Source organism: Engystomops pustulosus, chromosome 6, assembly GCF_040894005.1.
Source record: "Engystomops pustulosus chromosome 6, aEngPut4.maternal, whole genome shotgun sequence".
NCBI lineage: Eukaryota > Metazoa > Chordata > Amphibia > Anura > Leptodactylidae > Engystomops > Engystomops pustulosus.
Genome location: NC_092416.1, coordinates 139,080,212 through 139,094,187, shown reverse-complemented (window position 1 = coordinate 139,094,187; position 13,976 = coordinate 139,080,212). Strand labels below are relative to the sequence as shown.

Sequence of the window (13,976 nt, the reverse complement as noted above, 5' to 3'; positions counted from 1 at the left end):
TGCTACAAAATCTGTCTGGTCAGGGCACTGGAGAAGTGGAGACTACATCTCATGGCCACATGAGTCCGGTGTGGGCTGAACTGGAGGGGGATGAGAAGGAGGACATTGGAGCACAATCAGAGTCTGGTGAAATCAGTGGTTTTCCACTCAAGTGAGTGGAACTGAAAGAGAGGAGGAGCAGGAGCATCCAGAGGAGGTAGAAGACGAGACAGATGACCCAGAAGTCAGTCCCTCAGAGTCCCTCAGAGTCACTTGCGCCGATGGCCCACAGCATGCTGCTTTGCCTAACTAGTGACAGCCGAATAGTCAACATCCGGCATAGGGATGACTTTTGACTCTCCACCCTCTTGGACCCTCGCTACCGGTCAAAAATGGGTGATTTTGTTCCAGCTGCTGAGAGGGAGAAATAACTGGCATACTATAGAGAAATGCTGTGCACACAGTTGGCTGCTGCCTATGTGCGACATTGTTCATCCTCTGTCAGGTCTGACCGGGGGATACCTGGCAGTCATCGCTCGCATACTACTGCCACGGCTGCTGTGGGGAGCTGGACGGGTTGGAGCAGTAGCAGCTCCACCAGCAGCAGCTTAAGTCTGGATTCCTTATTGAGCAACTTCCTTCACCCGCCTAGTGAGGAGGGTAGCCGCCACCAGCAGCAGGAGGACATGGAGCAGATCCTGCACCAACAGGTGGTGGCCTACTTGGACAGCACTTTACCACCTCAGGTAGAGGATCCCATGGACTTCTGGGCAGCCAAACTTGATGCGTGGCCGCAACTTGCGGAGTTTGCAATAGAGAAGCTGTCCTGCCTGGCCAGTATTGTGGCATCAGAGTGGGTGTTCAGTGCGGCGGGAGACATCGTTACCCCAAGGAGAACCCGCTTCTCCACCCGTAATGATGAGAGACTGACCTTTATAAGATGAATCAGGATTGGATCGGCCAGGATTTCAACTCACCAATGCCTAATGCATCAGATTAGATCAGCCATGACGCCTACTCCAAACGTTGAGAAATGAGTCAGGGTTCTAACTATCTGCCTCAGCCACTATTATGATGTTGCCACCCACCTGATGCCACACATCTGCTGCCAGTTCCACCATCAGCCTCCTACCATCTTTACCAGAGACTGCTGCAGATGCCACCTCCACACTATATCATTGTGCCACTCTGCAGGCTCCTGCTGCTGCTACTGATGCCACCTTCACACTATATCATTGTGCCACTCTACGGGCTCCTGCTGCTGCTGCTTCCACCTCCACACTATATTATTGTGCCACTCTGCAGGCTCCTGCTGCTGCTACTGATGCCACCTTCACACTATATCATTGTGCCACTCTGCGGGCTCCTGCTGCTGCTGATGCCACCTTCACACTATATAATAGTGCCACTCTGCGGGCTCCTGCTGCTGCTGCTGATGCCGCCTCCACACTATATCATTGTGCCACTCTGCAGGCTCCTGCTGCTGCTACCTTCACACTATATCATTGTGCCACTCTGCGGGCTCCTGCTGCTTCTGATGCCACCTTCACACTCTATAATTGTGCCACTCTGGGGGCTCCTGCTGCTGCTGCTACTGATGCCACCTTCACACTATGTCATTGTGCCACTCTGCGGGCTCCTGCTTCTGCTGCTACTGATGCCACCTTCACACTATATCATTGTGCCACTCTGCGGGCTCCTGCCGCTGCTGCTACTGATGCCACCTTCACACTTTATCATTGTGCCACTCTGTGGGCTCCTGCTGCTGCTGCTACTGATGCCACCTTCACACTTTATCATTGTGCCACTCTGCGGGCTCCTGCTTCTGCTGCTCCTGATGCCACCAACACACAATATCATTGTTCCACTCTGCGGGCTCCTGCCGCTGCTGCTACTGATGCCACCTTCACACTTTATCATTGTGCCACTCTGTGGGCTCCTGCTGCTGCTGCTACTGATGCCACCTTCACACTTTATCATTGTGCCACTCTGTGGGCTCCTGCTGCTGCTGCTACTGATGCCACCTTCACACGTTATCATTCTGCCACTCTGCGGGCTCCTGCTGCTGCTTCTGATGCCACCTTCACACTATATCATTCTGCCACTCTGTGGGCTCCTGCTGCTGACGCCACCTCCACACTATATCATTGTGCCAACCTGCGGGCTCCTGTTGCTGCTGCTATTTCTGCTGCCGCCACCTCCACACTTTTAACATTGTGCCACTTCGTAGCCTCTGGTTTTTGCTGCTGCTGATGCCACCTCCACACTATATCATTGTGCCACTCTGTGGCTTTCTCTGTTGCTTTGTGGCCTACCATGTTTACGCCACCTCCATAATTTGTCATTGTGCCACTCTGCAGCCTACTCATGCTGCTGCCAACTGACCGATGTCTCCCTGGAACACCCTGTGATTTCCATAATGCTGTTTTTACCCTCCACCACGTTGCCACTGTTTTGTTTTTCTGTTCATTTCATCTGCCAGAAGGATGAAAAGCTTCAGGATTGATAGCCAAAAGCAGGAGTGGATACAGAACACACAGGACATGCTAGTATCCCATTTGCTGCTCATCTCTATTTTGGATCAACTCCTGTTTGTTTTTGTCTTTAGCAATACTGATGGATTATTGACCGATTGAAAGAGGACACTGACTTGTGAAAAGAAGGGCAAAATGATCAGTGACGTTCATTGCAAAATTACTGCCGACACCCTCTCCACTCTTTTGGGGGGTTTCTACATGTATCCGCGTTTAACAGAACAAGTTCTGTGGTAATCTATGGAATCATCTGATGTCAGTGTAAAAAGAGTGCACTCTTTGATGTTATAGTGGGATCTTGGCCCTCAGCTCAGTCCTTTCGAGCTGGCACAGACGTTACCTTGTCAGGCTGCATTCCCGCTTCACTTATTTGGGGAAGTTGGCCTATGTAAGTGCACATGGAAGTGAGGAGTGAAGCGATTCTAAGAGCGGCGGCTGTCATGTGGGGGTCATACTAAAACACAGCATTGTTTGAAGACCAAACCACGCTCCCTATGCATATTTAAGCATGGCACAACATTCTAAAACACCCTACAGGCTCTCTGCAGCCAGGTAATACCTGTTTTTTAACAATCGGTAGGAATGTGGACTTTTAGACTGAGTCCATATTTCAATGCTATTTACAAAAAAGGCCGTTAGGCCTCACTGAAACTCATTCGTCTTTAAAACTTCGCCTTTATTTGAATTTTTTAAAAAAAGGTTGTGACTGTCAGCCACTAAAGTGAAATATTTTAACTAGGACATATGTCTGGCTTATATTAAAATTGTGCAGACCGTCGTGGAAACTTAGTTGTGTGGTATTTGCTCAGACTAGGGAGACTAACTTTAGAAAATCATAGGATCTTGATAACAATGGCCACTAGGTGTCAGTATTGTGCTATTAGTCTTGCATTGGTCATCAGTTTTAATTGTCAGATAGTATTGCTACAATGTTGCAGCCCTCAATTCCAATGATTGATACTGATGGTGTTATATAATGATAGTATTGCTACAATGTTGCAGCTCTCAGTTTGATACAGTATCTATGGTCTAAAAATGTCAATTAATGTGCACGCATGACCTTGGTGTGGCCGCTTTTAAGTGCCCAATACACTGTTAGGGAGTGAGCCAATATTTGGGTCGTTTGCAGTTGATATTCACTGTCAATTCAATTGCTACACTCCAACACAATATAGAGTGAGATCCTATGAAGCTAATACTCGTTCCTATGGTAGCGTTTTACCTATATTATTTTCTACCCTAGTATTCATTCAAGCAATTTGAACCACACACACACTTTGTCTGCTATTTAAAAAGTATTCACACTAACGCCCCCCCGACATGTTTCGCCACATTAGTGGCGTCCTCAGGGGTGCCGGGGCTAGAGTGTGCTCTCCCGAGCCAAGTTTCGGCTTTTTAACACCTCCGTTTGTAACGTCACTGTGTCGTCACTAGATCATCCGCCTATCACAAGAGCCTTCTCATGCGCGTGCGCCAAATCTTTTGCAATAGTTAGCAGGTAGTAGATTCTATGCGCACGCGCGGGGATTCGAGATACCGCGAGTGAAAATTTCTGGCGCGCATGCGCAAGAATCAAATAGATAACGCGTGCGCAAAAACCTAAACACCTGCAAGCGCAGGAGTCTAGTAAGTGGCACGCGTGCGCAAAAACTTAGACATGCTGGGTGAATTAACCCAGTCTATGCGCATGCGCGAAAACTCAGTATTCTATGACTAAGAGTAGGTATAATGCGCGTGCGCCCAGACTTCAATTGTTTTCAACATTAACTGGAGGAATCGCGCTCGCGTGGGGACTTCAAATCCACTGGTATGTTTAACTTAGCTACTACTCATATCATAGAAGGTATATACCATTATCCAAAGATATTCAGTTTGAAGTCAACAATCCACAATGGGTAAGTATTCGGTTTCTCAATGTTATGTGATAGGGGGAGAAAAGAAAGGAATATTTATTGTACATTAACATCTGTTGGGGTGTATACGAAACTTGAAAGATGACATTGATATTTGTCCATTTATATTGTTAAAAGTCATAGGTTGTAATATATTGTATTCGTAGTCCTCCTCTGGTAGTAGTTTAGGTGTTATTTGTCTATCCTGGTATATTCTCCCAGAACATAATCTCTGTATAGGAGTTTAGAGAAACATATTATTGGAAAGTGGCTAAATATAGAAATGGAGGGATTATAAAAATGCAGAGAAGGTGAAACCTTCATTCAGGCCTTTCGGGCTTAAACATTCTAATCGATCAATCCATCGGGCTTCCAGTTGAAGCAATAGTTTGTCCTAGTTAAAATATTTCACTTTAGTGGCTGACAGTCACAACCTTTTTTTAAAAAATTCAAATAAAGGCGAAGTTTTAAAGACGAATGAGTTTCAGTGAGGCCTAACGGCCTTTTTTGTAAATAGCATTGAAATATGGACTCAGTCTAAAAGTCCACATTCCTACCGATAGTTGTATGAAGTAGCGGTTTAATTCTGCATTATTCTAAAGTGGACCAACGAATAGACCTATAGGTCATTCCAATGAAATATTGACCTCCTCTAGGTGTATCCAGGGTATCTAGGGCACATCACCCCTTTTCATGTATATACGATCATCTTTTCTGAACTAATCACAAAACAACCACTATATGTGAACAGACACAAACTAAAACACTCGAACAGTGTGAATCTACGGATGTAAGTCCCATTAGAGACCCAAATATATGAGTGATATGGCGAATTTTCTATCACAACAAATATCATATGATAACATATCAAACGAAATCTCCAGAGTGTTCTCTAAGGAAATTTTACCCCTAAATCAATCTGATATCAATACAGCGTTCAGAGATTTACAAAAAACTTATAGACAATATGTGAAATCTAGCTGGGAAGTGGCAAGCTTCGAAACATACCTTAAACAGAAACTAGTCTATAGGGGACTCCGTATCAACTTACACCCCAACTCACATCAAGAAGATAGTGAATTTATTAAGGGATGGCAAAAAATTCTGACTGAAAATTCACTTCGATTGATTAATTATCTCTATGAATATGAGAAAGTGCACCTTAATAAACTACATGAGAGATTGAATAAAGAGATCAAAGAGATTCAGATCTTTAATACAAATCCCGATTTCATCACTTTGGAAAGTAGATTACAGAAAAACGTAGTCTCACTTACTAATGACATAAAAGAGCGGAAACATAAAAAGTTCCTTAGGGACGTTAAAGATTTTGAGACTGATCGGATCTACACTCGGAGGAACCCCAATCAGTTTAGAGCCAGGAACACCGGCAATACAGATATCTCAGAATCAGAAATATCCTCGTCTGATCTAGATTCAAATCAAGCAAGGGAAGGAAGTAGAAACAAACGGAAAATTAGCCATCGGAAAGGTGGACATTCGAAAAGGGCGCAAAACAACAACAAAAGAACGGAACAATGGCCTTCTCAATCGTATTCTTTGTCTACTACCTCACATTCTCACAATTTCTCCGTCCCGAGTGGTCATGCATCACAAACACAAACATGGGGTACGTAAGTACTGAATTCAAACAGTACAGGACCAAATACTACAATCCACTCGGTGGGAAATCAATTGATCCCTATGCAAAGAGAATCCAATATATGCGTATCTCTACAAACCCCCACATTAAGAGATACCTTGAGCGCACCAGGGATGAATGTTACAACACACCCCAATATTGGGACAAACCAAGGCATAACAACAAACCCCCCAACAATGACGGTTATGAATGCAAATGTGGTACCCAAGACCTCTTTTTTAGGGACACCAGTCCCCAACATGCAACTACGGGACAGGGAAAAATGGGGGTTCAATGGGAAATGAATAGTCACCAAGAAGAACTTGACATTAGAACCCTAAATGAAATTGACAAATTAGTGATCAACATCTCTTCCTACACCCTAGATGATGATGAGTTGAGATTACTCCGAAAAGGACTATCCTTTACGCCAACTCCACCTTTTGACACTTTTAACTGGATAAAGGACATTAACCTGTTTGCTCGGAAACTGGCATTACACAAGCAACATCTTAAATGGGATGATGAGACCCAGGAGAGATGCAGAGACGATAGAACATTACAAATCCTCTTAGATCTAGAGGAAGAAAATACAAACTGCCCGAAAGGCATAAATCCACCACTCACATCTCTGAGACCCAGGTCCAGAAATACACCACCGTTCTCACTTTACCCCATAATTGAAACATTTGTACAACTGGTTACCAAGGACATTAAACGCATAAAAGCCCATAAAAATGAAATTAATTCTAATCTGAGCAAACAGGAACAAGCTGCCCTCCAGAGATTGAAAGAAAACAATCAAATAACTCTCAAACCATCCGATAAGGGTGGCAATACCGTCATTATGGAAAGTACACAATATGTAGAAATGGTGAAAAAAATCTTAGAAGACAGAGATACGTATGAGATACTTACACAAGACCCGACCAAACAATACCTCAGTGATCTCAAAGAGATCCTGGATGATGGTCTCGGAAGAAATTTGATCACTTTGGAGGAATACAAATACATCTATAACAATAAACCGACCATATCCACCATGTACGCCCTCCCAAAGATACACAAACAGGTCACCCCTATACCAGGTCGCCCTATAGTATCTGGCACCAACAACCTAACGCAAGGCATCAGTGAATATGTCGATAACATTTTGTACCCGTTCGTATCTACTCTACCCTCGTACCTCAAAGACACGAAAGACGTGATAAATAAAATACAAGATATGAGGGTACCCCCAGGAACTTTTTTAGCCAGTCTCGATGTAGAAGGGCTGTACTCGAACATTATACATCACTTGGGTTTAACTGCAGTCAAGAGTTTTTTGGACACGAAAGGGACACAATTTGCAGATCACAATTATTTTACGTTGACACTTTTGGATTACTTACTGTCACACAATTATTTTTTATTTGGCGGTACCTTTTACCATCAGGTGAAGGGTACCGCCATGGGCACCATCTGCGCACCTACTTACGCGAATTTATTTCTTGGGTGGTGGGAATCTGTCTATGTTTTTAATGAGGAAAATACACTATACACGGATCACATTTTATTTTGGGGCCGCTATATAGATGATGTCCTCATCCTTTGGAATGGGGATGAGGACACTTTTTACAAAATGGTGGACACATTGAATAATAACGACATAGGCATGAGATTCACACCAGAAATTAATATATCAAAAATCAATTTTCTGGATCTAACAATTAACATTAATCACTTGGGTGACCTGGAAACTGCAGTTTACCGGAAAAGTACATCAACTAACAGTCTGTTAAATTGGAATAGCTGGCATCCCAAACCTTTGAAACAGGGAATTCCGATTGGGCAGTATCTGAGAGCTAAACGGAACTGCTCATCACTTGAAGCTTTTGAAACCGAGTCTAAAATATTGTACAGACGTTTTCTTGAGAAGGGGTACCCGAAAAAATGTCTAAAACGAGCCTACAGAAGGGCCAAAGAAGCAAATAGGGACACCCTAATCTCTGAAACCACAAGAAGAAGAGAGAAGGAAAAGTTGGTGCGGTGCATAGGGACTTTTGACTCCCGGACTGGAGATATTCTGAATATTCTAAGTAAATACTGGCCAATTCTACAATCTGATGATGATCTTAAAAGTGTGATCAGTAATAGACCGAGTATCACGTACCGCCAGGGTAAAAACATCAAGGACACTTTGGTCCACAGCCACTTTGAACTAAAGTACAACAAGAAAGAAACGTGGCTAACTAAATCAATAATAGGCTCCTATCCTTGTGGAGATTGCAGTTTTTGCAAATACATGGTAAAATTAAAAGAATTCTCGGTTAACAGTAGGACATACACCATCCGGAAGTTCCTGAACTGTAAGAGCACCTGTGTGATCTACATAGCACAGTGTGCCTGCCCCAAAATTTATGTGGGGAAAACAGTTCAGGAGCTTAGACGGAGAATATCAGCGCACCTTAGTACTATTAGGACAGACAAAGAAACATCTTTGGCAAAACATGTCAAACTGAAACATGGAGGCAACATGAACCATCTTAAGTTCTGGGCCATAGACCAGATCAAAATAGGCCCTCGGAAGGGAAACATAGATAAACTATTGCTTCAACTGGAAGCCCGATGGATTGATCGATTAGAATGTTTAAGCCCGAAAGGCCTGAATGAAGGTTTCACCTTCTCTGCATTTTTATAATCCCTCCATTTCTATATTTAGCCACTTTCCAATAATATGTTTCTCTACTACCAGAGGAGGACTACGAATACAATATATTACAACCTATGACTTTTAACAATATAAATGGACAAATATCAATGTCATCTTTCAAGTTTCGTATACACCCCAACAGATGTTAATGTACAATAAATATTCCTTTCTTTTCTCCCCCTATCACATAACATTGAGAAACCGAATACTTACCCATTGTGGATTGTTGACTTCAAACTGAATATCTTTGGATAATGGTATATACCTTCTATGATATGAGTAGTAGCTAAGTTAAACATACCAGTGGATTTGAAGTCCCCACGCGTGCGCGATTCCTCCAGTTAATGTTGAAAACAATTGAAGTCTGGGCGCACGCGCATTATACCTACTCTTAGTCATAGAATACTGAGTTTTCGCGCATGCGCATAGACTGGGTTAATTCACCCAGCATGTCTAAGTTTTTGCGCACGCGCGCCACTTACTTGACGCCTGCGCTTCCAGGTGTTTAGGTTTTTGCGCACGCGTTATCTATTTGATTCTTGCGCATGCGCGCCAGAAATTTTCACTCGCGGTATCTCGAATCCCCGCGCGTGCGCATAGAATCTACTACCTGCTAACTATTGCAAAAGATTTGGCGCACGCGAATGAGAAGGCTCTTGTGATAGGCGGATGATCTAGTGACGACACAGTGACGTTACAAACGGAGGTGTTAAAAAGCCGAAACTTGGCTCGGGAGAGCACACTCTAGCCCCGGCACCCCTGAGGACGCCACTAATGTGGCGAAACATGTCGGGGGGGCGTTAGTGTGAATACTTTTTAAATAGCAGACAAAGTGTGTGTGTGGTTCAAATTGCTTGAATGAATACTAGGGTAGAAAATAATATAGGTAAAACGCTACCATAGGAACGAGTATTAGCTTCATAGGATCTCACTCTATATTGTGTTGGAGTGTAGCAATTGAATTGACAGTGAATATCAACTGCAAACGACCCAAATATTGGCTCACTCCCTAACAGTGTATTGGGCACTTAAAAGCGGCCACACCAAGGTCATGCGTGCACATTAATTGACATTTTTAGACCATAGATACTGTATCAAACTGAGAGCTGCAACATTGTAGCAATACTATCATTATATAACACCATCAGTATCAATCATTGGAATTGAGGGCTGCAACATTGTAGCAATACTATCTGACAATTAAAACTGATGACCAATGCAAGACTAATAGCACAATACTGACACCTAGTGGCCATTGTTATCAAGATCCTATGATTTTCTAAAGTTAGTCTCCCTAGTCCGAGCAAATACCACACAACTAAGTTTCCACGACGGTCTGCACAATTTTAATAGAAGCCAGACATATGTCCTAGTTAAAATATTTCACTTTAGTGGCTGACAGTCACAACCTTTTTTTAAAAAATTCAAATAAAGGCGAAGTTTTAAAGACGAATGAGTTTCAGTGAGGCCTAACTGCCTTTTTTGTAAATATGTTTTTTAACAAGATTCGTTATGATTTGATTCGGGTCGATTGTTTTCGAAAAATTCGGCGAATCGGGACGAACCGAATTTTAACAAATTCGCCCATCTCTAGTTAAGGCTGGTACTTTAACCTAACACTGTATGATGCAAACAATACTAAGACTGTTACTGTAATGTAATACATCATGATGCAAATAGTACTAGGACTGGAAATGTATGATAGTACTACATGATGCTGTAAATGCTAATTTTAGGGTAGGATTTAAGATATCCCCTTTTAGTGTGCGTTGGCTGTGTTACAAATTATTAAATTATTGCATGTGTGCACGGTCGCAAGGAAATGAATCAGACCACCGCTGATGTGGTTTCACAAGGCTATATAGAAAAATAGGAAAGAAACAGAAAAGGGAGCTTATGAAGTCTCTTGATTGGAGAACTTCTCTGCTGTCGCACATTGACGTCCACGATGCCGGCGCCATCTTGAGTTCATAGTTTCTATTACAGTACTTTTTAGGAAAATAAGACAAGTAGAAATGACAGGATTTGATCTATCAGCTAGGTTTACCTTAACACTAATAGTACTAAGACTGGTCCTTGTAATGTAACCCTTTGTGATGCAAATAGTACTAAGACTGGTAATGTATGGTAGTACTAGATGATTCTGTAAAAGCAAATAGTTCTAAAACTGGTACTGTAACATAACCCTGTGTGATGCAAATAGTATTAAGACTGGTCTTGTAAGATATTACTGTATGATGCTGTAAATGCACATAGTACTAAGACAGGCCCTGTACAATAGCAGCCTATGAGTAGCAACAGTAGCCCCTTCTTTTTTATTAAGTCCCTGCCTGTCTGACTGACCATGTCTTAATCAGCAGCCTCTCTCTAGCTCTTTCTCCTCTGTGTAATGGCATGGGGCACTGGCTCCTAGACAATCAAAGCCATGCTAAATGGCAGTCAATGAACCAGTTTGCTACGGGCTTTCGTTCGACTGTGGGGTTGTGGGTGCCGAACCCACCATGTTTGGTACAGACCCACACTTTGCATTTCAGCTCTGCTCAATACTAATTGTGAACCTATCACTGTTCTAATATCTTGGTGACTGCTTGATGAGGCTTGACAGGTGCCATTTAAATGGATGATTCATTATTATACAGAATGTAATCTTCTTTTTCTTTTTTTTTAGGACTACAGATAAATGTTAATCTCCCAAAATACAAGGTACAGCATTCAAATTCCATGACTAAGGACGCGGTTAGCGCCCGAAACGCGTTGTAAAATACTGATATTTTTACATGATTTTAAAATGTAATGAGTAAAGAAACAGGTTTTTAACCAACTCCTTGCCCAGGTGGATTTGAGCTGGAAAAAAAATACTTGTATGCTCTGTTACCCTCAAAGTGGAATGAGGATCCGTGCTCTTCTCCTTCAAGGTGAATCTGTGTAGTGGAAGCTAAAGACTGCCCTAGTGACAGCAGCCACAGTATTCAAATACATTAGAAAGGTAGAAAAAATGGTTGTTTTTGTTTGGCCCTTAACCCCCTCCCGACATTTGACGTAATAGTACTGCATGGCGGGAGGTGCGTTCCCGCAAAATGCAGTACTATTACGTCAAACTTCTGTGTCGGTATATTATAGCCGACACCTGCCTCTAACACCCGGGAGTTAACCCCTAACACGCCACGGTGTGTTAGGGGCATTTAAAGTGAATCGGACTGCCAGTGCCTGGGGCTGCGTGATCCTCCTCTGTGAGCCGGGTCGGTGCCTTCTGGCAGGACCCGGCTGTAACACACTGAGCATGTTCAGTGTAATACATCTGTGAATGTGAAGAAGAGCTTGAACAAGCGATCAGTGGATCGCTTGTTCAAGCTAACCTGTAAAAGTAAATAAAAAAAGTTAAAAACATTAAATAAAAACATTTTTTAATAAAAAGAATTAATTAAATAAAGTTAAAGTCCCCTAAACACAAATATTCCCTATACACATGCAATAAAGTGAAAAAAACACAAAATCGCCCAAAAGACCCACATATTTGGTATCGCCGCGTCCGTAACAATCCGTACAATAAATCAGAAACATTACTGGACCCGCTCGGTGAACGCCGTAAAAACAAAACCTGAAAAAAACACACCAAAAATGTACATTTTTCATAAAATCTCTACACAAAAATGTTCTAAAAAGTGATCAAAAAAAGTTATGTGCGCCAAAATGGTACCACTGAAAAGAACAACTCTCGTAAAACATAAGCCCTAAACCAGCTCTGTCAACCGAAAAAATATTAAAGTTACGTCTCCGAAAAGATGGCGATGCAAAAACAAATGAGATTTCCTCTATATTAGTTTTTATCCAGTAAAATTGTAAAATTAAATGAAAAGCTTTATAAATGAGGTATCACCGTAATCGTAGTGATCTATAGAATAAAGATAATATAGTATTTTTAGAGTACGGTGTACGATCCCCAAAAAATACGAAAAGAAAGTAAACCAAAATTGACAATTTTCTTTTCCTCCATACATTCAAGAGTTAATAAAATCTCATCAATAAGCTAATGACCCACTAAAATGAAGTATTTGTAAAGTGCATCTCATGTCGCAAAAAATAAGCCCTTGCTTCCAAATTTCCAAAAAAATAAAGATTGTATAGCCAATAAAATGTGACAATGCATAATCTGCACTGAATGGCGAAGCTTCCCTTTGATGCCCTGGCGTGTGCCCATACTGCAAGTTACCACCACATATGGGGTATTGTTATACGCGGAAGGGATTGGGTATCAAATTTTGTGGAGCCTTTTGGTATTTTATCCACTGAAAATTTGTGCATTTTTTGAAAAACACATTCATTTAGCCAAAAAAAATTTTACTTTCAAAACTGTATCCGATTTTGTTTTAACCCCTGTAAAACAATTAAAGGGTTAACAAACTTCATAAAAGTTGTTTTACGTACGTGGAGGGGTGTAGTTTCTATAATGGGGTAATTTATGGGGTTTTACTTTTATTTAGGTCAAAGTGACGTGAAACCTGAGCATGTCCCTTAAATAGCAGGATTTTGCGTTTTTTATGAAAATGTGAAAAATCGCACCGAAAATTCAAAGCCCCATAACATCCTACAAAAATAAGAGTATGCATAAAAAACATGTCCACATAAAGTAGACATTTGGTGAATGTTAGTTATTATTTTTTTTTTTGCGGTTATGACTATGTATGGAAAAAGTAGAACATTTTGAAATTCGAAAATCAAGAATTTTTCCAAATTTTCACCAAATATCTGATTTTCTCATAAATAAATGCAAAACATACCACCAAAATTTTTCAACTAACATGAAGTACAAAGTGTCACGAGAAAACAATTTTAAAATCACTTGGATATGTTAAAGCGTTCCGAAGTTATAACCATTTATAGTGACACAGGACAGATTTGAAAAAATGGGCCGTGACAGGAAGGTGAAAAGTGGCTTCGGCGTTAGGGGGTTAAAGACCTCAGGGAAGTTTCAAAATAAGAAAAGAAGGCATCCCACACACCACTGGTACCTCATTCTATCAATGTGGCCGCCTTCGCTCTGACTTTGAAGTTTGAGTTTATGCTGTTATATATGAAAGATCAGTTATATCATACCCAATATACACTCACCGGCCACTTTATTAGGTACACCTGTCCAACTGATCGTTAACACTTAATTTCTAATCAGCCAATCACATGGCGGCAACTCAGTGCATTTAGGCATGTAGACATGGTCAGGACAATCTCCTGCAGTTCAA

The 13,976-nt window shown here is 41.8% G+C and overlaps 1 protein-coding gene across 1 annotated transcript in view; it reads left to right on the top strand.

Annotated features, from left to right (window-relative positions):
* The window catches only part of B4GALNT2 (beta-1,4-N-acetyl-galactosaminyltransferase 2 (SID blood group)), a 70,014-nt gene that overhangs the window by 31,746 nt on the left and 24,292 nt on the right, over window positions 1-13,976 (top strand). The window contains exon 4 of the mRNA XM_072111356.1: window positions 11,408-11,442. Within this exon, the coding sequence (XP_071967457.1) occupies window positions 11,408-11,442 (35 nt within the window). The remainder of the gene's footprint in view (window positions 1-11,407; window positions 11,443-13,976) is intronic.